General features: G+C 56.2%; 1 protein-coding gene and 1 long non-coding RNA gene across 9 annotated transcripts in view; one reads left to right on the top strand and one right to left on the bottom strand.

Moving 5' to 3' along the window:
* Window positions 1-25,329, top strand: part of SMARCA4 (SWI/SNF related BAF chromatin remodeling complex subunit ATPase 4) — a 93,536-nt gene that overhangs the window by 57,066 nt on the left and 11,141 nt on the right. For 6 of the 8 annotated variants that reach the window (XM_077121783.1, XM_077121782.1, XM_077121777.1 and 3 more), the window contains exons 20-30: window positions 825-938; window positions 1,255-1,362; window positions 2,076-2,162; window positions 2,870-2,916; window positions 4,562-4,728; window positions 9,148-9,311; window positions 11,421-11,648; window positions 11,950-12,048; window positions 12,288-12,365; window positions 13,629-13,847; window positions 17,967-18,220. In XM_077121783.1, coding sequence (XP_076977898.1) covers window positions 825-938; window positions 1,255-1,362; window positions 2,076-2,162; window positions 2,870-2,916; window positions 4,562-4,728; window positions 9,148-9,311; window positions 11,421-11,648; window positions 11,950-12,048; window positions 12,288-12,365; window positions 13,629-13,847; window positions 17,967-18,220 — 1,565 coding nt within the window. The remainder of the gene's footprint in view (window positions 1-824; window positions 939-1,254; window positions 1,363-2,075; window positions 2,163-2,869; window positions 2,917-4,561; window positions 4,729-9,147; window positions 9,312-11,420; window positions 11,649-11,949; window positions 12,049-12,287; window positions 12,366-13,628; window positions 13,848-17,966; window positions 18,221-25,329) is intronic. The other 2 variants (XM_077121785.1, XM_077121784.1) reach the window with 1 other exon arrangement.
* On the bottom strand, window positions 1,806-8,712 carry LOC143650694 (uncharacterized). Its single transcript, XR_013159643.1, has 3 exons — window positions 8,546-8,712; window positions 5,596-5,727; window positions 1,806-3,696 (listed from the first exon to the last, which is right to left on the bottom strand). It is a non-coding gene; the product is annotated as an uncharacterized LOC143650694 (long non-coding RNA).

Genomic DNA, 25,329 nt, shown 5'->3' with positions numbered 1-25,329 from the left:
CTTTTAAATACAGTTATCCCCTTCTATCAGCTAGAGAAGTTCAAATTAAAATCACTATTCGTCAATTACTCTTGGAGGTATTTGGCAATAAAGCTCACCCGCTGTAATTTTATTCATTGTATCTTAGAGCTTCTCAAAGGGAACAATTTGCGGGTAAAGGGGCCACTGAAAATCCATAGTTGTGACTGACACAAAGGCAGATATTACTGAGGATTTTTAATTTATTTAATCAATCATTAATTTTTTTCAATTAATTTATTTTTTTCCCTTTTTTTCATGAATATTTGCTCTCCAGTTTTTTGTTTTGTTTGGGGGGGGGGGTACATGGTCCTGGAATCGAATCTCAGTCACCCGCGTGGAAGGTGAGTGTCCTGCCACTGAGCCACCTGTGCATCCTCCCCCCAGTGTTTTAAATTTAATGTTTTAGCCAAGTTCCAGAGTCCTGGGAGAGCAGCGTTTCTTTTGCTATTCATCTCACGCAGGCTGGAGGGAGAGAGGGCTGGGGCTCCAGGGCACAGGCCCTCCTCGCAGATGGTCCCTCACCAGCTCCTGTTTTGTGCCTGGGGCCCTGCCGTGCTGTGGGCTTTGCTATGAAGGCATCGGCGGGTCTGCAGACATGTCCGCCTGATCCTGGTACTTCCGGGGGCAGCGTGCTGTGCACGTCTCCACAGGCGTGCACAGACCTGGAACTGAGCCCGGAGGGTGTTTTGCCAAAGGAGGAGGGGGCTGTGTCAGTCCCAGAGCAGCGGGCGTGCCCCCGGGCAGCCCTGTGTGCCCACCCCTGCCTTGGAGCTGACCGGTCCCCGCATGTCTCGGGGTGGCAGGTGGACCTGAACGAGGAGGAGACCATCCTCATCATCCGGCGCCTGCACAAGGTGCTGCGGCCCTTCCTGCTCCGGCGGCTGAAGAAGGAGGTCGAGGCCCAGCTACCCGAGAAGGTAGCTCAGAGGTCGGGAGTCTGGGCGGGGGCTGCCCATGCTGGGGTCTGTCTGCTCTCGCCTCCGTGTCAGGTTCAGCCGCTCCGGGCGGTGCCTGGTGCCCCCTGCTGTCGGGTGGGCAGGGGCTGGGGCCCAACCTGCTGGTGGCGGGAGCTGGGCCTTGCCCCTCCTTGCCTTGGGTCTCTGTCCTGGGGCATCACTCGTAGCCCAGGTCCACCAACATCTGGGGGTCCCCTCACCTACCCCCTCAGGGGGGACGCCTCGGGCATGGCCGGCCCTTGAGCAGCCCCTGAGCCCACCGTCCACCCACATGCAGGTGGAGTACGTCATCAAGTGCGACATGTCGGCGCTGCAGCGGGTGCTGTACCGGCACATGCAGGCCAAGGGCGTGCTCCTGACCGACGGCTCCGAGAAGGACAAGAAGGTCAGGTGGCCCTGCCTCCCACCCGGGGACTGGGTGGGGGCCGTGGCCACCTGGGCCCGAGCTGGCTGTGGTCTGGGATGTTGTGGAGCACAAAGCTGGCGTGAACAGGGCCAGTTGGTGTTAACAGGAGCCAGTGGCCCCGTTTGGGACACATCGGTCACGCAGACCCCACCGCTCGGCTGCTGCTGGGATCCTCTTTGCGTATAAAGTATTGGCTCCCATAGGTGCCTCAGTTGGCAGCGTGGGGCCCAGTGATAGCCCCAGGAGGGTGGGAATATTCTGAGGAGAGCGGGCCAGCTCCCTTACTTTTGCTTCCAGTGCCCTGAGCTTACCCCTGCCTGTACATCCACCCCCTTCTAGAAGTTTTGTGGGGCCCCTGCTTACCTCAGCTGCTGCAGCATCAGGTTTCCTGGTTGGCTTCCCAGCCTGCAGTGTGCCCACCCCACCCTACGCCCCCAAGTCCTTTCTTCACCCAGTAGCCAATGAACTCTTTCTGTGCCCTTGTGGCTGAAACCCTCCAAGGGCTGCCCCAGGCACCCAGGATGAAGTTGGCGTCACCCAGTGTCTGCGACCTGGCCTTGGCTCTGCCACTCTCGGTTCCCTCTGTCCTGCTGTCCCTGCCCCCTCGGGATCAGCCGACTCCCTTGCCCCTGCCTGGGCGGCCCGCCACACCCCCAAGACTAGACCTGATTGGGCCCCTCCCTCATCCCCAGGGCAAGGGCGGCACCAAGACCCTGATGAACACCATCATGCAGCTGAGGAAGATCTGCAACCACCCCTACATGTTCCAGCACATCGAGGTGAGCCGGGCCTGCCTCCAGTTCCCGAGGGCCTCCCATGGCCCCCATCCCAGGCCCCTGGTGGAGCTTTTCACAAAAAGAGCATAAATGACTGGGTTAGGCATTGCCTGTACCCCCCCACCCCTTTACCGATTGTCTCCGAGCAGTTGGGGGTTACAGTAGAAACAGAAGCCCCTGCCAGCTCCCTGCTCGATGGCCAGGGAAGCACATACAGATGGTAGCTGGGGGTCCCCCAGTGGGTGAGCTGCTTTGCTTCCAGGCACGCTTGCTCTCTACCCCGAGGGGTGCAGGGTGGGAGCCATGTAGGGTGGGCCCTTGGGGAATCTGGATTCTCACTTTGGAAAGCACATGTTCGTTGTGCATCCGTGCATTTCAAAGTAGCTGTCAGTTGTTGGAGACACCACCCCCAGCCCAGGCCTGTCCAGTTCCAGCACCACTTGGGGCCTCGGGCACACACTGTCCTTGGGCAGGCTGGCCCCTGGCAGTCAGGACTGTTAGGGGCCACTTCCTTCCTTCACTGGAGCTCGTGGGGGGCGGGGGAAGGTGCTGGGCACGGAAGGCTGTGTGCAGAATCCATCTGGAGGCCACTGCCAGGGGAGGCCCTGGCCATCCTCTTGGCAGCAGAGCTATGGACACGGGGTGGGGCCACATCCCCTCCACCACTCACATCCCCTCGGCCCGCACTAACCCTCTCCCCTTCCTTGCAGGAGTCCTTCTCCGAGCACCTGGGGTTCACCGGTGGCATCGTGCAAGGGTGAGACGCTCCCCGGCCGGCGCGGTGGGGGGCAGCAGCCTGCTCACTTGCCTGGCTGTGATGCCAGGGCCTAGGATCGTCTGATTTCAGAGGCACCCTGTGCGCTTCAGGAAACCTAGAAAGCGTAGATGAACCTGCAGGAGAGAGTAAACGCCCCTCCCCCCACACCCTATCAGTGGCTGATGGCCATCAACCCAGGAGGCAGGATGCAGGGGCAGATCTGACTTCCAGGCCCCCACTGCCGCCTCCAGGCTCAGGGACCCTTGCAGCTCCCGTGGCCTCTCAAGACCTTAAACTCCATTCATTGGCTGAGAGATGCGTGCCTGTTTATGCTGTTTTTGTGATTTAATTCCAGAGATATATTCTATTTAACCCAAGGTCTGCAAAGTGTCATTTCAACATGTAAAGCATATAAGCATCCTTAATGAGATAGCTCACGTTCTCGTTTGGCCCAGAAACTTCAACTCTGGTCTTTGTTGTATTCACGGACTCCCGCACTGCTGGTGTGGAGTAGCCACAAATACTGTGCTGCTTGCAGGGCAGGGGCTGGCCTACCCGGGATGCCTCTCCATGGTGTCCTGATGAAGTGCGGCCTGGGCAGCTGCTTTCTTTACATTTAGCTGTTTTAAAGAGACTTTATTCTTCTAGTGCTATTGTAGGTTCATGGGAAATCACGCAGAAAGTATGGAGTTTCCATATGTCCCCGCTCGCCGTGCCCTGCGGTTTTCCCTGATAGTGCCATTTTGCCTTAGTGAGGTAGCTTTGTTATAATTGCCGCACCTATAGGGTTATAATTATACCCTTAGCTAAAGTCTGTGGCTGATCTTAGGTTAGGCTTCACCCTTGGAGCTGTACAGCTCCGTGGGCTGGTTTGTTGGTTTTTTTTACTTTATACTGGTAGCACCTATGCCACGTAACACTTCCAGTTTTAACACTCTCAAACCTACAATCCAGCAGGCCAGTCACATTTACGGCGTGTGTGCCATTGCCACCATCATCCATCAGCCCCAACTTCCTTGTGTCCCTGCACTGGGCCTTGCTGCTCTCTCAGCTCCACCTTTGCCACTGGCCTTGCTAAAAGCATCTTACAGCTCAAGCCACTGTTAATCCTCTGAGCTCTCCAGCCATTTCTGTGGGCAGAGGGACTGAACAGGAGAGCTTCTTAAAGGCCTTGGTCAAGGCTCGTCCCCCAGCCTCTGTTTCCACATCTGTACCCGGGGATTGGTTTCTGGAGTGACTGGGGGAGGCTGCTGTGGCCCCTGGCTTGGCACCCAGCCCCAAGCTGGTGCCCTCCAGCATGAGCGAGCCTTTCCTCCTGGAGGTTCTGTAATCTGCCCTAGGCAACCGCCCTGTTGTCCTGGGATGACTGTTGGCAGCACCTCCCGGCACTCCCATGAGAGTCCAGGCTGAACAGTGATTCCACAGTCATCCTGGCTCTTGACCAAGGGTGGCCTGAGTTTCTGCTGGGCTGAGACGGACTTACTGAAACCGGGGGGGGGGGGGGGGGGGTCTGTTCCCTTGAGCCCAGTGACCAGTCCCCAGGCCTGGCCGTCGGCGTGGGCCTGGAGGCAGCTTCCTCCTCTGCCTGCTGGAAGGGTTTCGTGCTGCTAATTGCATGCTCTTTCTTCCTCCCCTCCCTCACCAGGCTGGACCTGTACCGCGCGTCGGGGAAATTTGAGCTTCTCGATAGGATTCTTCCTAAACTGCGAGCCACCAACCATAAAGTGCTGCTGTTCTGTCAGATGACCTCCCTCATGACCATCATGGAAGACTACTTTGCGTACCGTGGCTTTAAATATCTCAGGCTCGATGGTGAGTGTTGCAGAGGGGGAGACGTGTCACAGGGTCTTTTAAAAGTCTGCTGTTGCCGAAGCCTCCTGCCAGTGCGGCCTCCCCAGGGGGCGGGTAAGGCCCAGGGGCCCCATCCAGCAGCAGGAGGGGCAGCCCTGTGGTGCCGTGGCTGAACTGAGCCGACATCAGGCCCCCCCAGACGCCAAGCTGGGGGGCTTCCCGCTGTCACGAGCAGCCCTGTGGGGATGGGTGCCCAGAAATCCTGTTCCAGTTGGAAGGGACAGAAACCCATGTTTTGTGGGTGTGAGAATAGAAACACGAGGCGACTCATGGAATGACAAACTCCAGGGATTATTCCTGCATCAGACACGGCTGGGTCCTGGTGTAGCTTGGGGGCTTTTCTTTCCCGGTTTCCTGTGCTTGCAGGCTTCCCTTAACCTGCCCAGCACCCCACAGAAGCCCGGGGCCTAGCTCTCATCAGGGGGCCGGGGAGCTGACACTGGTCAGGCCTGGAGCTAGAATTGACCTGACCCGTGTGCACTCAAGGCTGCAGGACCACAGGGAGGGGCAGTGGGTGCAGCCCGTGCGAGAGCAGCTGATGCCCGGAGAGGTGGCAGCCCCCGCGCTTGGGGGGTCCCTCCTGGAAGGAGGTGGGCAAGGCTAGTGAGGGCTTGTCATTGTTCAGAAATTAGGCATCTTCTGCGAAGGCACCCCCCCACACACCGCCCCTCCCCTGTTGGGTGTGTGCAGCCCTGCATGGGCCGGGACACGCCTGAAACAACATAGCCGTGATGATGTGGGGGGAAGAGTGGAGCAGCCCCCACCAGCTGGGGTGCCCTCCCAGCACCGGGTTCCGGGGCTCCTCTCCTGTCTGCTTTGTGGCCTCACCTCCAAGATTGACGATGGCTCCCCACATGTCTCTGTCCTTGCCAGCAGGGAGGCGAGAGAGGCAGGGAAAGACAGACTGCTTCCTTTCTCTTTTCCTTTCTTCCTAATTAATTGTTTTAGTTTGTTGATCTCCTGGAATGCAATATACCAAAAACGGAGCGGCTTTTAAAAAGGGAACTTATTAAATTGCAAGTTTACAGTTCTAATTCCATGAAAATGTCCAAACTAAGGCATCTAGGGAAAGATACTTTGATTCAAGAAAGGTCAGCTGGGAAGGCACATGGCAACATCTGCAAGCTTTCTCTCCTGGATTCTCGTTTCATAAGGATTCCCTGGGGTTGTTCTCTATCTCCATCTCCAGAGGTCTCTGGCTGTATGGACTCTGTCTGTCTCTGATGACTCTGAGCTTTTTCCAAGGTGGTTCCCTCTTGAAGGGTTCCAGTGAGCAACCCCACCTTGAATGGGTGGAGACAATGTCCCTGGAAACCATCTAATCAAAAGTTATCACCTACAATTGTGTGGGTCACATCTCCATGGAAACGATTAAAGAGACCCCACCCAGCAATATTAAATGAGGATTAAAGGGCATGGCTTTTCTGGGGTGCACAGCAGATTCAAACTGGCACACAAATTAACTCATTTTTAAAAACGGAGGTGCAATTCAGTTTATAGTCAGTTGGTGGCATTTAGTACACTTGCAGCGCTGGGCAGCCACCACTGCTATGGATGTTCAAAACAGTCTCATCACCCCAGAAGGAACCCCTGCACCCATGGGCATTCGCTCCCCATTCCCCCATCCCCCTGCCCCTGGCAACCACCAGAGCACCTCCTGTCTCTCGTTTATCCCATTCTGGATGTTTCGTGTAAATGGGGTCGTATAATACGTGACCTTCTGTGCCTGGCTTCTTTGGCTTAACATGTTTCCAAGGTTTGTTCATGTGCAGCGTGAAGTAGTGCTTCATTCTATTTTTTTTTTTTTTTTTACGAGTAGACTTTTATTGTTTAGAGCAGGTTTAGGTTCACAGATAAACCCTCCCCCTCCACTGCACACAGTTTCCCTCTTACTAGCATCCTGCATTTGCATGGCGCATTTGTAACAGCTGATGAAGCAACATTGGCACATTATTATTTGACAAATACGTGATGTCACGTGTCCACCGTTACAGTATCCTTGCCCTAAAAATGTCCTGAGCGCCCTCTCTTTACTGCCTGCCTTCCCCCCCCCCCCAAGCCCTGGCGTCTTTCACTGATTGTAAGAAGGTTTTCAAGGCTCACCCATGTTGACACGTGTCAGCTCTGGCAGAATAGTACCCCCTGTGTAGGTGGGCCCCATTCTGTTGACCTGTTCATCTGTCAGTGGACACCTGGGCTGCCTCCACCTTTTGCCTGCTGGGAGTAACACTGTGATGGGCGTGCTTGTGTATGTATTTGCTCGATTATCTGGTCTCAGCTCTTTAGGCATACGCCTAGGAGTGGAGTGGCTGCGTCATACCGTTACAGTCTATTTCACTTTTGAGGAACGACCACCCTTTCCCACGTACACCATTTTACTTGGCTACCAGTAGAGTACAAGGGTTCCAGCTGTTATTTTCTGTTGTTTTGTTTTTGTTTTTAATTCTACCTTTCTAGTGGGTATGAGATAGTATTTCATCGTGGCTTTGATTTGCATTTCTCCAGTGGGTCATGGCATTGAGCATCTTTTCATGTGCTTATATCTCTTCTTTGGAGAGAGATCTATTTTTCTGAAGTCCTTTCACCATTTTTTAAAAATAGGGGTTGTGGGTTTTTACACATTACATGTCTTAGAGTCTTTACCTAAGCTCACATGTGAGGTGCATCTCTGTGGCAGGGATGCCCCAAAACTCCATGCCCACCTGTCTCAGTTTTCTCTGTGCATCATGTGAAACTGTTCCTGGACCCTGGGCCCTGGGCCCCGGGCCCCGTGGTTGCTGGGCTGATCTGTCCATGGGCTCTGCCCACCCCAACCTACCCCAGAACCTGCCCCATCCACCCTTGCTGCCTTCCTTTGGTCTGTTTTCTGAATGCTGTCCAAGACCTTTACAAGACACAGGTGGGCTGGCATTTCTCCCTCCTCCCTGCCGTCCCCCCCGGGGTCCCCCACAGCTTTGTGGTCCAAAACCAGTCTCCCTGGCAAGGCCCACATGGCCTCATCTCCCAGCCTTCCTGCTCATATACTCAGGGTCTCCAGAGAAACAGAACCAGCAGGAAGTACATAGCAAAGAGACAGATAGATACAGAGATAGTAAGAGACTCATTTTAAAGGACCAGCTCACACAGTGGTGGGGTCTGGCAAGTGTGACGCCTGCAGGGCCGGCCATAAACTGAACCCTCGGGCAGGAGGTGAGGCTTCCAGTCTTGGGGCCAAGTTTCTTCTCTGGGAAACCTCATTCTGCTCCGCAGGCCTCGTCTGGAGGGCCCACCCCAGTAATGAAGGCTTGTCCCCTTGGCATAAAGCCACCTGAGTGTAGCTGCTAAGCCCTCCTATCAGCCCCTCCATGGCAGCCCCTGGCCAGGCGCTTGCTTGAATATCTGGGTGCTGTGACCTTGCCAAGTTGGCATGATGGCTGCCACCAGCTGCGCCTCTGCCCCCAGAGGCCTCATTTGTGTTGCATCCTCTGTCTGGGCCACTGACCCCACTCCCTTGAGGAGCAGCAGGGCTCCCAGGGGGCCACTGATCCTCGGTAAGGCAAGGACTTCTGTCTGCTTGACCCCTCCCGCCTCCCCAGCACCTTGTGTGGTCAATACAGGCTGGTGGGAGTGAGGACACTGGCCAGGCCCTGGGTTGGGGCAGAGCGGTCTGGAGATGGCCAACCCCTCTGCCCAGACTTGCCCCCTCTGAGAGTTCCACCCTCCTTGGGCTGGGGCAGCCGTGGGCACATCTGAGGTCCGAGGGAGAGCCCAGGCACCAGTGGGAGCTGGCCTGACTCACGTCCTGGTGCGGTGCAGGCAAGCGGCAGGAAGCACTTAATTCTCATTCCATCTCTGAAAATGACTCCGGAGTGTGCCAAAGGCAGTTGCCCAGGGAGCAGTGGAGGGGGTCCCTGTGAACACCTCACTCGCTGCCCCCCTGCAGGGAGACGCGCCTCCATCATGCAGCATCTGTGCACCTGTCTGTGATGTGGCCCTTTGTGAGCCGAGGCCCCCAGCCAGCAGGGTCCCTTGGCCCGCCCCAGGCCCCTCTTACGTTGTGGGCAAAGTATTATGCCCTGTCTCCCGCCAGCTGTATGGGAGAGAGACGGGCAGTGGGGGGATGTCTTGAAGAGCCCATTTGTTGTAAGGACGGTGGCAGTGGTGGCTCCTGGCTCCTGGTGTGTGTCGTGTGCCAGGTGTCCTGCTGTAGCATCTGCTTTTACTTCTCCCTGCAGCCCACTTTATAGGGAGGCAGGGCAGCCCCTCGGGGCCCATCACCGAGACTTGGGTCACTCGCTAACCGCACCCCACAGACCGCGAGCTGGTGCCCTCTGTCTTCTCACCACCACTCCCCACCCCCCTCAGGTCCCCCACTGACCCCTTTCTCCCCTGTGCCGTCAGGAACCACAAAAGCGGAGGACCGGGGCATGCTGCTGAAAACCTTCAATGAACCCGGCTCCGAGTACTTCATCTTCCTGCTCAGCACCCGGGCTGGGGGCCTCGGCCTCAACCTCCAGTCAGCTGACACCGTCATCATTTTCGACAGCGACTGGAATCCCCACCAGGTAAGGGCAAGCTGGTGCCTCCGAGGGGCCCGGAGCCCCAGGGAGGCATGTGCACATGCACACGCATGCACACACACGCTCACACTCACTCACTCCCATGCCCACCGGCCTCTGACACGTGCGCCCAGCCCTAAGCTGGAAGGAGCAGCACTCCCATCTCCTGAGGCCTCTGGGGAGAGGACCGGCAGGGATTGCTATTCCTTTGTTCCTCAAAATAAAAATAGCTTTCTTTTCTCTGATAGCAACAGCAATATATTTCATTCTTATAGCAGAAAATCCCAGCATGACCCAAACACGTTAAGAAAGTGGGTCTGCCCCTGCTGGGTCATGTGGTAGAGGCACGTTCTCTTCCAGCCTGCATGCACATTCCTGGCTTTGTAAAACTAAATTGGGCACATCTTTATGTTCTGTGCTTCCTGCCAGCTTCTGCTGCTTAGCACACCTCACATCCAGTTCTGCATCTGTGAGTGTAGGGGTACATTACTTTTACAGCCCCCACCCTCACCCCCCACTGTGCTGTTAGTGGATATGACAGTTTTTAAATGGGGGGGGGTAGGTTTTCATCATAAGGGTAACCTGTTCCTGTTCTGGTTAAATGCAGACACAGATAGCCCAGGGCATCTGATGGCGAGAGCCCCTTCCAAACTGGCCCCGCTCTTCCCCGAGCAGGAGTGACGTCTCACTGGAGGCACGCAAGGACGTGCTGTTTTTGCCACAGCTGCGGCGGGTTCTGCCACTTGCTTTTCTGTTTGCTGATCTGTGTTGATTAGCTGTCCATGTGTGGACACACCCACCCAACCCTGTCCTTCCTTCAGCTGCCAGGGGCTCCCACACACGACACCTGACAGTGACTTGAGCAAACCTGGGCTGGCTGGCATCTGGGGTTCGGGCTGTTGGCATCAGCATGGGCACCTTGGGGAGCCCCTGTGTGTGAGGACCCGGGATTAGGGTCAGCACATGCTGGCCAGGTCATCCTGAGAACAGGGTGCTAGGTTCATGGCCTCCGGGGGCCGTCCCAGGCTTCCTTCCCCCAGCTGGGTGCAGGCGGGCATTGTCAGTTTAGGATCCTAGGTCCCCGTCGGTGAGTGACCTGGGAGATGGCTCAGTGTCCCCTCTGATGATCACTCTAGTGGTCAGTTTCCCCTCAGACCTCAATGACAGGCTCCTGGTCTGAGGGGTAGTGGGGATGAGTCAGCAGCTGGTGCGGGGACAGATGGCCACGTGGATGCATCTCCTCACCCTGCTCTAGGTCTTGGGGGTGTGGTCAGCTGGGGCACGCTGCTCTAGGTCTTGGGGGGGGCAGTCAGAGGGGGCGCGCTGCTCTAGGTCTTGGGGGTCCAGTCAGCTGGGGTGCACTGTCCTCCACACACGAGGTGGCCTTGGAGCCCCCACTGCTCCCTGCAGGGCAGGGTTGTGTCCTCAAGTGTTTGCTCTGCCAGGAGCCCTGGAGCTGAGAAGCCACTCAGGAAACACAGGCAGTCTTGCATCTGGGGCTGCCTTTGCTGCCCCATGGGGTGCAGCCTCGAGTTTAGGTGTGTTGCTGGTACCCAACCTGGTCACGCAGCTTTCCTGCCCAGAGACAGGATTCTGGGGGAGCCTCCCATTCTAGGGATGGCAATGAGGGTGACAGTGCAGTCTACACCCGTAGCCATGGCTGCCTGTGCAAGGAGAGCTCACTCCGCAGCAGCCCCAGCCAGGCATCCAGCACCCTTTCACCTAGCTCATCGTCCCAGCAGCTGTGAGAGGTATTTGTGCCTCCAGACGGAGACCAAGGCTCAGAGAGGGGAAAGCTAGCGTCCCCATGGAGCTGCCTGGCAGGCCCCCAGCCTGTGGTCAGTGCCAAGCTCTGCAGTCCAGCAGGAGCATCTGCGCAGCCGTGCTGGGTGCTGGCGGGGAGGCCCTGAGTCCGCCCTCCTAAATGCTGCACCTCCCGAGTCCCGTCCAGCCTCAGGCCCATAGCGAGCGGCACTTACGAGGGGACAGGAGGGGAAGCCTCCCCGGCACCCATAGCCGGCACAGCCGAACCCTAAGCGCTCGGCCTGGGGTGGACGGGCCGGCGAGGACCCGGGGCCCCCACACGGCGGGGCGCTGACTGGCCACCTCCCCCAGGACCTGCAGGCGCAGGACCGAGCGCACCGCATCGGGCAGCAGAACGAGGTGCGCGTGCTGCGCCTTTGCACCGTCAACAGCGTGGAGGAGAAGATCCTGGCCGCCGCCAAGTACAAGCTCAACGTCGACCAGAAGGTCATCCAGGCCGGCATGTTCGACCAGAAGTCCTCGAGCCACGAGCGGCGTGCCTTCCTGCAGGCCATCCTGGAGCACGAGGAGCAGGACGAGGTGAGCCCCGCGCCGGCCCCCGCCCTCCCCAGCGTGAGTGCGGAACGCGTGAGCCGCTTCCTTTCATTTTTGTTTTTTTACCTTTTTTGCACTTTTTTTTCTTTTTTCTTTTTTTTTTCTTTTTGCATCCCTTTGGAGTAAAGGGAGTGTGGGCTGAAAGGAAAGAGGATGAGTACTTGCTTTTCCTTTGAAGTGGTTTTTTTTTTTTTATTTTTTTTTTATTTTTTATTTTTTCCTCAACTGCTGGTGAAAGATGCCGGATTGACAGCTCTGGAGACTGAAGTCCTCTATTTATCCACAGAGCAGACACTGCAGCACGGGCAGCGGCAGTGCCAGCTTCGCCCACACTGCCCCTCCGCCAGCGGGCGTCAACCCCGACTTGGAGGAGCCACCTCTAAAGGTGAGAGGGGTAGTTCAGTCTCCACGCCCCTTCAATCCTCGGCTTCCCACTGAGACGCCAGCCAGGGGCCTGCTCCCCGGAGCGTGCGTGTGCGTGTGCGTGTGTCCCCCGCCACCCTGTGGGCCCCTGCCCGCTGCCGCCAGCTCGCCGCCCAGGGAGCGCCGCCGCTCACCGCCGAGCCCGGCCGCCACCCAGCCCAGCGCCCCCACAGCCGCACTAAGTGTCTGCCCGTCTTATAGGAGGAAGATGAGGTGCCCGACGATGAGACCGTCAACCAGATGATCGCCCGGCATGAGGAGGAGTTCGACCTCTTCATGGTGAGCTCCAGGGCCGGGTGGGGGCCGTGTGTCCCCCGCACACCCCTGACCAGTGCTCATGCCGGTCCACCCGTGTGCTGCACAGCGCCTCAAAGGGTTCAGTGCCCCCCTTCCCTACATCCCCGATAGGGCACAGGCCCCCTTTCCCTATGTCCCCAATGGGGCACAGGCCCCCCTTCCCTGCGTCCCCGACGGGGCACAGGCCCCCGTTCCCTACGTTCCCGACAGGCAGAGACCCCCCCCCCCCTTCCTTACATCCCCAACGGGGCGCAAGCCCCCACTTCCCTACGTCCCCGATGGGGCACAGGCCCCCCCCTTCCTTACATCCCCGACAGGGCACAGGCCCCCACTTCCCTACGTCCCCGACGGGGCACAGGCCCCCACTTCCCTACATCCCCGACGGGGCACAGGCCCCCCTTCCCTACGTCCCCGACGGGGCACAGGCCCCCCTTCTCTACGTCTCCGACGGGGCACAGGTCCCCGTTCCCTACGTTCCCGACAGGCAGAGACCCCCCCCTCTTCCTTACATCCCCGACGGGGCACAGGCCCCCCCTTCCTTACATCCCCGACAGGGCACAGGCCCCCCCTTCCTTACATCCCCGACAGGGCACAGGCCCCCACTTCCCTACGTCCCCGACAGGGCACAGGCCCCCACTTCCTTACATCCCCGACAGGGCACAGGCCCCCACTTCCCTACGTCCCCGATGGGGCACAGGCCCATGGTGGGGGTGGCCCTGGCCGCTGGGGCAGCTCCTGGTCTGGCCCTGTCCAGCCTCCGAATGGATGCACCTGTCTCCTGGAGGACACCCCTGTCCCGTTCTGATCTTACAAACCTCGGTCCAGCAGGCCCACTGAGCACCCTGCTGGTGGGACCTCGAGGGCTTCTTTCTCTGGGAGTTAACGCTGTCCAAGTCCAAGGACCGAGTTTCAGACTCCCTCACCCCGGGGTGAGGAGCACAGGGCAGCTTGAGGTCAGGGAGGGGCCTGTGCCTCCCGCCACGGCTCCCCACAGGGCAGCCACCCCCTTTTCCGCCCAGTCTTCTGCCACCCTCGTGTCTCCCCCAGTCCTCCCTGCCCCCAAGGGTGAGCCCCTCGCCCAGGTCCTAGGTCGGCCACTGCAGAACCCGGAGCTCTAGGTTCACTGCCGCTGCGGCATTGGTCCGCGGGCAGTCGGGCCCCTGGGAGCGCCACTGTCCCCCCCGGGCTGCTCCCGGGCCCCGCACACCCTGCCGGCCCTGAGCCCGCCCCCCGTCCTGCCCGCAGCGCATGGACCTGGACCGCCGGCGCGAGGAGGCCCGCAACCCCAAGCGCAAGCCGCGCCTGATGGAGGAGGACGAGCTGCCCTCGTGGATCATCAAGGACGACGCCGAGGTGGAGCGGCTCACCTGTGAGGAGGAGGAGGAGAAGATGTTCGGCCGCGGCTCCCGCCACCGCAAGGAGGTGGACTACAGTGACTCGCTGACTGAGAAGCAGTGGCTCAAGGTACTTGCCGGAGAGGGCCGGACCGTCCCCATGATACACTCAGGCTGGGGGTGAGCCTCCGCAGCTGCACAGTTCAGGGCACTGTCCGCACGCTCGGCCGCCCTCGGGGACCTCCTGCCTGGGGTCAGGTGCACGCAGGGCCCGGGCTGCAGGCAGGAGCCCAGGGAGGACACAGGGCCTGCTGGTGGGTGTTGCGGCCTTCCAGGTCTGAGGTGTCACCTCTTCATTAGGGCAGCTTCCGCCTACTGGCAGGAGGAAGTGTCCAGAGACTATGAATCACATCACCACCAGGTGGTAGGAGCACCAGCTTGGGGGTCAGGCAGCCCTGCTTTGAGGCCTGGCTGTCCTGGGCAAGTGATGCCACCTCCCTGACCTGGGCTCCTCACCCATTGCAGAGAGGGAGGGAAGGAGGAGCTGGCCCAGCCCCACGTGAGGGTCCAGAGGTGCCCCTGGTGCAGGGTGGCACCAGCACATTCTCAGCAGGTGGTGCCTGGCCCCAGAGCCAGGCTGTCCCTCCATGGCCCTCCAGTCTCAGCCTCCTTCCCTGCTCGCCCCCCTAGCCAGAGCACACTGCCCCCATCTTCATGCCAGGGAAGTCTCTCTGTCCAGCAGAAGCCGTCTCAGTTCCCTGGGGCTGCTCTAACGAAGTACCCAAATCTCTTACCCCAAACCAAGTGTCTTAAGGCCACAGAAGTTTAGTCTTCCAGGAGTCCGAAGTCAGGTTGTTGGCAGGGCTGTGCCCGCCCCCAGAGACTCTCGGGAAGGGCCGTCCTGGCCTCTTCCAACCTCTGGTAGCTGCAGGTGTGTCTTGGCTTGAGGCTGCATCGCTCCCTTCTCTGCCCCTGTTTTCACGCAGCCTCTCTTGAGCACATCCCTTCTCAGGAAACAGAGCACACTGACCCACCCTGATCTGGTTTGGCCTCATTGGGTCACATCTTCAAGGGCCCTGTTTCAAATAAGCTCTCATTCTGAGGTTCCAGGTGGACATGAATGGGGGGGGGGGGGGCGTACACAGTTCAACCCATAACGTGCTTCCCAGGGGTTAGCACTGGGTTCAGAGGGACAGATTAGGCCGCCCCGTGAGCGGCTTTGAGTGCAGAGGGGATGGCTGAGTACCCAGCTCTGAAGTAGTTCATAAAAATGGCCCTGCAGCATCGAGGAGGTGCCAGCAGCTTCCAGCTGCTCCGTGCCCCACATGGGCCACAAGTGATCCTGCCTGCTGAGGGCCTCTGCTCTCATACCCTGGGACCCTCCTATCAGCTTTAGCGCTGGGGGGGGCGGGCCCCCTCCTGCAAGCTCAGAGCACAGCCCTGGAAGCTTGCCCTCCAAGCAATGCACAGGGCACAAAGGGGTGGGAGGTGTTGAAACACACCAAAGGAGGAGAGAAAACATTGGGTGGCTGCGCCCTCCCCCAGCCACCAGCCCATTTTTTAAGCAAAACATTCCTGGGGTAAGAAGGGAATCCCTGAAAAGAGGGAGCCAGGACCCCAGCCCCATGCAGCATTGAGGGCAGTAGGTGCCCTGGGAGTGTCGCCAGCCTCTCAGGTTCTGGGTGGCGGGTGCCTGTTAAAACAGGGCTGCCCAAATGCTGGCGTTTCATGCGTGTTTCTATCTTTTCTGACAGCTTTACTGAGATACAGTTTATGCCGAGCAGTTCACCCTTTTAAAGTATACATTATCTGTTTAATGTACTCCAAGAATTGTACAACCATCGCACAATTTTAGAACATTTTCATCAAAAGAAACCCTATCCTGGGCAGTGTGATGGTGGCGCAGTGGCAGACTTCTCACTTGCCATGCCGGAGACCTGGGTTCGATTCCCTGTGCCTGCCCATGCAAAAAAACAAAAACTAAAAACCCTGTCCTCTTTACCTTCTCCCTCTGTTCTCTTTACCCGTCCCGCCTCTGCAGCCACTGACCCACTCCCTGTCTCTGTGGATTTGCCCGTCCTGAACACGTCACAGGAGGGGACTCAACAACACGTGTCCTTTGTGGCTGGGTTCTTGCACTTAGCATCATGTTTTCAAGGTTGTGGCATCAATGCATTCTTCGTTCCTTTTTACTGCCGAGTGGTACTCAGTTGTCTGGGGATGGCGTGTTTTGTTTGCCCTTTCTCCAGCTGTCGAATGTGGATTGTTTCTCCCTTTTGACTGTTGTGAATAATCCTGCCGTGAGCCCTCCTGTGCAGGTATCTGCTGGGTCTTGTGGCCATTCTCTCTTCAGTCTTTTGAGGAAATGTCAGACTGTTTTCCAGGAAGGCTTCCCGCTTTCCCGGCAGCAGTGTGTGAGGTTCTAACGTCACCTTACCCCCGACAGCACTCCTCACCCACTGTCTGTTTGGTTACAGCCATCCTAATGGGTGTGATGCGGGAGCCCGTGGTTTGACCTGCTTGGTGGCCCTGGTTGTTGGCGGTGTTGAGCGTCTTCTCGTGAGCTTGTTGTCCGTTTGTCTGTTTGTCCGGGTCCTATGGAGAAGTGTCTATACAGATCCTAGTCTTTCTTAAAATGGGTTGTCTTTATTTTTGAGTTGAAAGAGTTCCTCACAAAGCCCTTCTCATTCATATGATGTGCAGATATTTCCTCTCATTCTTAGGTTTTCTTTTCAATTTATTGAGTATTTCTTCAAGTATGAAAGTTTTTAATTTTCCTAAATTTCATTTTATCTATTTTTCTTCGGTTGCTGGTGATTTTGATGTTATGTGTAAGCCATTGCCAATTTCAAGGTCGTAAAGATATACCTCTGTGTTTTCTTCCAATAGCGTTGTGGTTTTAGCTCTTCCATGCAGGTCTCTCATCCATTTTTATTTCATTTTTGTGTAAGGTGTGAAGTAGGGGCCCCCTTGATTCTTTGGCACATGGCTCTCCAGTTGTCCCAGCACCATTTGTTTAAAAAACTATTCTTTCCCTAGTGAGCATGTCTTTCTTTTTTTTCTCAAATTATAGTCAATAACTTTTATATTTAAATATATATATATACAGTTTTCCCGAAGAGGCCTTCTCTGACCATGCTGACGATGCTCATGTAATGGTACCACTTTTCTGGTGGCCACTCTGGTGTGGAATGTACCAGAAGCTCCACAGTGTACTTTCCCGTACCACCCATGGGGCCTGAGACCTCATGTCCCCTGCTCGGGGGGGACCCGCCCTCCCCCAACAGTCCCTCCTACCAATCTCCCTCTCATGCTTTTCTTTTGGGCGAACCCCCTGCCCCTGCCTCTGCCCCTGGCCCAGCCTTACCTCCGCGGCTGTGCACTGCTCGTGTCATCTCCGCCGTGCTCCCTGCAGGGTGCTGCCTCCTCAGCACCAGGCTCGTGCGAGTGGGAGACTGTCAGCAGGACCCCCTCCTTTTTCTAAGCCCAAGTTCCCGCCCCCCCCCGAAACCCGCCTTCCCCTTTGCTTTCAGGAATGAAACATGCAAGTTCAGTGAAAATGACTAAATTGGATTATTCTTACTATTGTCAGTGTTTATGTCTGTCAATTCAGCTGTTTCACTTCTAGGAACCTGTCTTAGAGAAAGGCAGATGTTGGTCAGGTCGTCTCTAAGAATACCACACCCAGGGTGGAAAGCACCTAGGTGCTCAAGGCCAGGGATGGGCACATCAGGGCGCACAGCCTGCAGTGAATGCTAACCTGGCATTACCATCCTGTGCTTGAAAAATGCAGGAAAAACACCTGTGAGGTACAGTAAGCCAAAAAGGAAAAAAGAGTTACCATCTGGAGCATAGACCGCACTCTGATTTGGTTTTCAGTTGTGCACATGTGCATTAAAAAGATGGGAAAGGTCTAGAGCAGAAGCGTTGGTGGTGTCCTCTCCAGGGGGGCAGTTTTCTGTCTCTGTGTGGTGACAGTGTGACTAATTCGCAAACAGGGACACTGGCTTGTTTTCTCCAGACAGGCTTGGGTGGGGTGCCCTGGGGAGGCAGTGCTGACTCCTGCCGGGGTCCCCGTGTGTGCTTAGACCCCAGGTGGGCGCAGCTGTGTCCACACAGCCCCGGTAACTGGACAGAGTCTCAGGGCAGGGTGGCCCGCCCCCAGCCGGGGTCCCCACAGGCTGGCGTCGCGCTCTCTGCTGTCAGCCCCGGTGCTGGCTGTCCTATTTTTCCACTATTGACCCTGAAGGCTATCGAGGAGGGCACGCTGGAGGAGATCGAAGAGGAGGTCCGGCAGAAGAAGTCGTCACGGAAGCGCAAGCGGGACAGCGACGCCGGCTCCTCCACGCCGACCACCAGCACCCGCAGCCGTGACAAGGAGGACGAGAGCAAGAAGCAGAAGAAGCGCGGGCGGCCACCCGCTGAGAAGCTCTCGCCCAACCCACCCAACCTCACCAAGAAGATGAAGAAGATTGTAGATGCCGTAATCAAGTACAAGGACAGGTAAGCCGAGGCACGGGGTGGGGGCAGGGCCTCCGCGGGGACGCGCCACGCTGGGAGCCGCCCGGCCTCTGCTCTGGGCAGGGCTTTTCCTGCCGTCCATTTGGCCAGCCATGCTCGGGGCTGTCAGCCGGTCGATCGTTCATTCGTTCAACAAGCGTGTGTTGAGTTTCTGTGTCCGGGCCCTGGGGACAAGACAAGCAGCGACCCTGTCCCCAAGGGCCTCTGGTCCTGGGAGAGGGAAGAGCACACATCGACACTGTGCAGAGAGAGACTGAGGCGCTGCAGGGAGGTGGAGGCTGGGATCCATCTCGGGTGCACTGGGGAAGGACCATTCCAAAGCCCCCAGAGGAGAGTTGGCTGGCAGGGGCGCCAGCTCTTCCCCTGCCCTCGCCCTGAATGCCATTCAACATGCCCAGGGCCAGCTGGCCCCTCTCAGCAACCTGTGCCATCGCCGTCACCCCCGTGCTGAGAACACAGGCCAGGCTGTGCCCCAGGCGTGCCCCCAGTGTGGGACAGCGCACAGCAGGGTCGCCAGGCTGTCCTCTACCAGGGCCACATGTCCTCGTCCCAGACTCAGCTCCCCAGTGTCACAGCTCATTTCCCATCTTTCCTGGCCAGTGGGACTTCCCATAATGGGAGTGACTGCTCACAGTTAGCTGTGGGGCAGATCAAGGCGGTGAGTGCTCTGTCGCAGGACCAGGTGTGAGCCCTGAGTGCCTGTTTGGAAAGAATCTTATCCAGTATGAAGTTTGGTAGCTTAGCTACAGTTGAAGTCCAACAACTGAAAGATACAAATTGCCCTTAAAAATGTATCTGTTGTTCTCAGAGGAGAAACAAATGATGGGGGGTGGGGTGGGGAGTTACATTCAGATTCTGCTGCTGGAAAATGTTGAGTATTGTATTTGTTTGCTAAACGTTGCCAGAAAGCAGTAATACAACAGATGGAACAGTTTTTAAAAATGTTATTTATTAAGTTACAAGTTTATAGGTCTAAGAGCATAAAAATGTCCAAACTAAGACATCCAGAGAAAGATACCTTGACTCAAGAAAGGCCAATGTCTGTCACGTGGGAAGGCACATGGCTGGTGTCTGCTGTCCTTGTTCCTGGTTCTCTTGCTTCCAGTTTCTTATGCCAGTGGTTTCCTCTCTAAGCATCTGTGGGCCTTCACTTAGCTCCTGTGGGACACAACTCCGGGTTCTGGCTTGCTTAACATCTCATGAAAGGTACCTGGCAACATCTGCTGGGCTTGCATCTCCAAACATCTGTATCTAGGCATTTGCTCTAGAGATCTGTCCGCACTCCAAGCATCTCAAAATGTCTGCGTCTCCGTTGATTCTCTAGCAACTGTTCTTCAAGCATCTGAGCTTCCTCCAAAATGTTCCCCCCTTTGAAGGACTGCAATAAACTAATCAAAACCCACCTTGAAAGGGTGGAGTCACATCTCCTTCTACCAGGTCACACCCACAGCTTAGGCGTGCCACACCCCCACAGAGCTGTCCAGCCAGTTTCCACCGAAACAGTAGGGCTGCCTCTGCAAGATTGGATCAGGAAAAAGACATGGCTTTTTGGGGTACATGACAGCTTCAATCCAGCACAAGCAGTATCAGTATAAAGGAAAAATATTGACTGATTTGCAGATTTCATCTTGGAGGCATGTTCCACAAAGAGAAAAACAGACAGAAGCCTGACGCATATTTAAAAACATGGCTTTATGAGATGTGCAAAATACATGAAAATGACAGACCCTGATGTTTTTCCCTAATGAAATTCTTGTGAGGGAGACTTAAATTTATCAAAATGGGGAGGACTCTTCTCATAAAGTCCTGCTGCCCAGTTGGATGGACATCTGCAAAGAGAACTGGATGCTGACCTGCCTCCCAGCATATGTGGACATTAATTCGAACTGGATCATGGATACCAGCACGATGGGTAAAGCAAAGCTCCAGGAGAATACACAGGAGAAAAGCTTCATGACCTTGGGACAGATGTAGGTTTCTTCAGCCGGACACAAAGACCACTAAGAATGGGACTGGCATGTTGGGCTGTATGAAACCAAGATGACTGTTAATCCAGCGTGGTGATGGTGGCTTGGTGGTAGTGACAGAATTCACGCCTGCCATGCCGGAGATCCCATGCAAAAAAAAAGTCTGTACATCCAAGGATCAATAAGACGGTGGAAACTCCTGCCCCAGGCTGGAAAAAGACAACCCAGTTTGCAAATGGGCAAAAGTATTGAACAGACACTTCTTGGGGAAGCTGTCCAGCCACTGCTGACATGTAGGGGTGCAGGGGGACAGGCCATCAGCCTCCTCAGGACAGGAAACCGCACTGTCCCCCAGAGGCTGATACTCGTCTGCGTGCTGGCAGAGCTTTGGCAGAGACGTGCAGCCATCGTTGCAGGCACATTGCCTGTTTGATGGTGTCTTCTGAAGTGAAACACATGGATGCTCTGCCCTTGCAGCCCCACTCCTAGTTATTTACCCCCAGAGAACTGAGCAGATATGTCCCCCTGTGCTAGCTGCTGGAATGCAACATGCCAGAGACGGATTGGCTTTTAATAAAAGGGGATTTATTTCATTAGTTCTTCAGAGGAAAGGCAGCTAACTTTCAACTGAGGTTCTTTCTTACGTGGGAAGGCACAGGATGGTCTCTGCCGGCCTTCTCTCCAGGCCTCTGGGTTCCAACAACTTTCCCCAGGATGATTCCTTTCTGCATCTCCAAAGGCCTGGGCTGAGCTGCGAGTGCTGAGCTGCGTGTGCTGAGCTGCTTGGGCTGTGCTACATTGTGCTCTCTCATTTAAGCACCAGCCAATTAAGTCAAACGTCAGTCATTGCGGCAGGCACGCCTCCTGCCAACTGCAGATGCAATCAGCAACAGATGAGGTTCACGTACATTGGCTCATGTCCACAGCAGTAGAACTAGGCGCCTTCACCTGGCCAAGCTGACACCTGAATCTAATTCCCACACCCCCTCAGAAGACACGTACAAGAATGTCGACAGCAGCTTTGTTCACCATGGCCCCAGGCTGGAAGTGGCCCAGACGTCTATACATAGAAGGTGGGAAAGTGGGGGCTTGATTGTGCAGTGGAACTCTAACGGCCATGAAAACTTCCGCACGCTGTGACATGGAAGATGCTTACACATTTTGAAGACCACCTACTGCATGATTCCAGTTACATAAAGTTCAAAAACTGCTCTGGGGAGACAGATGTCAGGGTAGCAATTGCCTTGACCTGGGGGGGGATGGGGGACAGGGACGACAGGTCTGGAGCAGGAGCTAAACTTCCAGAATGTTCTGTCTGTGGATCTGGGTGATGGAAACTGAGGTGTTTACATAAACATATGTCAAGATGTAGAGACTGGTGGTTCCTGTGCTTTCCTGTATGGTGTTGTGCCTCCATTGAAAACAAAGGCACCAGTTAACAGCGTGCTAAACTTGTTGACGAGGCCTTCCGTGTTTTTACAGAAAAAAATTCATCGTCAGTCCATTTAGTTAGTCATTCTGCAGCTAAAAGAGCCTTGTTGGCATCACATTTAGCTATATGATACACGGCGAAGGAGAAAATGGCTCACCTGCTGAAAAAAGTCATTCTCCTACTTTTATAAGACTTGATGGTGAATCAGCCAATAAATTAAAATGAGCTCTTTAGAAGTGACGTGACCCAGTCCTGTTTAGGAACAGTCTTGATGGTCGCTGTAACTACAAGGCTGGTCCAAATGCCAACCACCCCTTATTTTGTCACCTTTTTCTCCAAAACTTCCCCAGGCCCCTGCTCCTTTCCAGCTCTGCCAGAGCTGCACTCAGGAGCTGCCTTCTTGACTCCTGTGGGGCTAGAGCAGGATGTCCTCAGCGGTCAGTTCCCTGGGTACATCCCTCCGCAGGGGAGTCCTCTCCGCCCCCAGGGAGAGCTGCAGGCCAGGCGAGGCACAGCTGAGCCACTCTTCTCCCGGGAGCACTTTATTCGGGCAGAAAATGTCCTGCCACATTTGTCTGCCTCAGCTGGAGTTTTCTCTACTGTCCGCTAGAAGCCGCCACCCTCATTAAAGACAGCGGGGAAAGGCCATAAATAAAGACAGACAGACTTGTAGTTTATTTTGTTTTTATTTTTAATAAATGTACTTTATAGTAAAGAAAGAAAAAAGAGAGAGAAAATTATGTGACCACCTCGCCAAGAAGTTCCATTGCAGAACTCTGAGCTCCTGGAAGGGACTCCCAAGATCCAGTGTGGTGGAAACACCAATGTCAGAGCCACACGACTGTACCTTAGCATATGTTGGATTCACGTGGCAAGACGCTGCCACAGAGGCTTTAGCCTCACATGTTCCTGGATAGGTGGCTTCATAGAACTGGAAAATGTCCACCAGCCTGGAAGGAACTGTTGGAGAAAATGCAGGCAGGGCAGCCAGTGTGCTTCTTAAAAAAGGGAGCCTCCCTATGAGGGAAAGCAACCAGGTGGCAGTATTTCTTGGAGAAACTGCTCTTCCCCCACAGAGTGGACCTGGCTCCCTTGTCACAAATCAGTTGGCCAGTATGACTTGGAGAAACATCACTCACCATGACAGCCTCGGATTCACTGGTGATCCCCCTGGGCACATAAACTCAGAAAGGACAGTCACATTTTTCTGGGTGAAAACTACCTTGTGGGCAAAGATTTCAAAGCTGATGTTTAGGTCCAAAATGGACATATTTAACTGATACAGGCATTCTTAGCAGTCTGAATTTGAAACTATGAGGGAAAGCAACGATATGGGTCAGGTGGTTGTGAGGTCGGGGACAGCCAAGACCACCTCCACCTCTGTCATCAGCATGAGTTTGGGGGTCCCAGGACCACCCTCATTTCTGATGTCACTGGAGGGACTCAGAACTCACTGAAAGCCTCTGCTCAGGGTTCCAGTTTATGACAGCAAACCAGGAAAGGTTAAACTCACCAAGGGAGGCGATGCAGGAGGCTGGGGTCAAGAAGGGTCCACGCTATTCCTTTTGTCCTCTCCCGGAGGACCTGGGCAGTGCTGATGCCCCCAGCAGTGACATGTGACAGCCAGGGAAGCTCGCCCATACCCCGGTGGCCAGAGCCTTCCTTGGGGCTCGGTCACGAGGACATGGTAGCTACCCACATAGCCAGCCTCAGTCCCCAGCCCCTCCAGCCAGCAAACTGATGCACAGAAACTAGAGCCCACCCTAAATCTCATCGTCAGACCACCTGGCCGGCCGAGACCCCCAGGTGAACAAGTCACTCCTCGGGCAGGATGTTCCCAGGCTGAAGGACCCCTCCCGGGAGCCCAAGGTGAAGGCCAGCCCTCTCTGTCCCGGCGAGTCCTGAGGCTTTACTACACGCCCCCACACGCTAGGAAGGGGTCCTAGGTGGAGCTCGGGTTCTGGCCGGGACGGCTACGCCTCCCTGAGAACTCTACTGGGATAAGATCGCATCATAATCCCACTTTTTTGTCTCACTCAATCAGTCCTTAGCAGAAGGGGAAATGAAATATTAAAGAGAAAATATTTTGATTTTAAAAAAGAAAATCTGTTTGCTCTCCAGACCCCTCTAATGGATTAAGGCCTGCGGCTGAGTTAGCCTTGCAGCCTGGGGAGAGAGTGAATTGTTACAGTTCTGTTCTCCTGGATACCCGAGGGCCCTCGCAGGACACTGGTGTCACCTTGGATTAAACATTAGAAACCCGCCTTGCGCAGAGCATGTGCTGCTGCTGCCCTGCCCTGAGGCTCCTGGTGGCCCCACCGTGGCCCAGGGACTTGGGGGGTCAGGCCAGCGTGGCGTTGCACCTGCCACCACACCTGAGCCGGGCGGCCTTGGGGAGAGGCTGGCGCACACCCCCACCAAGCGGGCTTGTCTCAGCATTGCCTTCGATTATTTATCTGGAGGATTTTTCCCCCATGTTACGTTTGGAAATCAGCGGTGTTGTCTTTGATCGTATTTCTGTGTTTCCTTCGACCCACATGTACAGGTTTGCCTTGTTGGGGAAACTTCTGGTCTCTCCCAGCATGTTAGAACAGGCCGCCGTGGTCAGCAAAGCTCGCAGAGCCTGCGGTGCCTCTGGGAATGGGGCCCGTGAACAGGGCCTGGAGGACGCATGGGCCCATGTGGGGGCAGGGGAGGGGAAAGGAGGAGGCACAGGAGCGCGCGGAGGGACCTGGGGGCGCTGAGCCGTTCCACATGGCTTTGCAGGAAGGGGACTGAGGCACCAAGGGTGGCAGGGGGTGGGTGGGTGGGCCTCACACCTGCTGGGCTTCTCAGCTGGCACCTTCTCGGTGGTTTGGAATCTCAGACTGCATTGGGGACCCGCCCTCCAGAGCCAGACTTGAACCCAGCACTGAGAAATGATTGGGGAATTTTTACTTGAGCACCCAAAGTTTGTTGATAAAGAACGTATAAAAAGTTAGGCACAGGCTGGGCGGCCCTTGTCAGCAGCCGAGGGCACTGCCCCTGACCCTTCAGCCTCACGGGTCAGGTGCGCCATCCCAGCCCCGGGCCAGGCGTGGCATCCTAGACCACATTTGCTCCTGCTCTCCAGGCTTCACGTCCATGTCTGCAGTCAGGACCAGAAGGCTCCATAGGATGGAGCAGGGTGGGTGCCAGGGCCATGGCCTGAGGCCCCAAGCCCAGCTGCACATCCCCTGCCACCCCCACACATAGAGAGCAGGGTGGTAAGGCTGTGCTTGATATGCAACAGAAACCAGCACAGCAGCTCCCAGCCCCGGTGCCAGCCGTAGCATCTCCAGGAGAGGGTGTCCAACTGAGGGCGGCAGGAGGCAGCCGGGACCTGTGAGCCATTTCTTGCAGGGGCAGGGGAGGAAGGAGTGGCCATCCCCGCGGGGTCAGCTCTTGTGTCAGCACCGTCCACTGTGCCCAGCCTGGAATTGGGCGCTCAAGGCTCAGGCAGAGGCGGCCCTGCCCTGTGCTGGGCCAAGGCAGGTGGGCACCTGGAGGAGAGGGGTGCGTGCCCACAGAGGGCCCACAGGCTGAGGCCGAGCTCACCCAGCCCCCAGGCTCACCCACTGCTGATGGGTACCACAGGCAGGACAGATGGACCTGGAGAAAGCAGGGCAGTCTGTCAGAGGTTTAGAATCATCTTAAAACTGGAATCCCACAAA

The sequence above is a fragment of the Tamandua tetradactyla genome, chromosome 11 (genome assembly GCF_023851605.1).
Source record: "Tamandua tetradactyla isolate mTamTet1 chromosome 11, mTamTet1.pri, whole genome shotgun sequence".
In the NCBI taxonomy this organism is placed as follows: Eukaryota; Metazoa; Chordata; class Mammalia; order Pilosa; family Myrmecophagidae; genus Tamandua; species Tamandua tetradactyla.
Note: the sequence above shows the minus strand (reverse complement) of the source record. Positions and strands in the feature narration are given on the sequence as shown.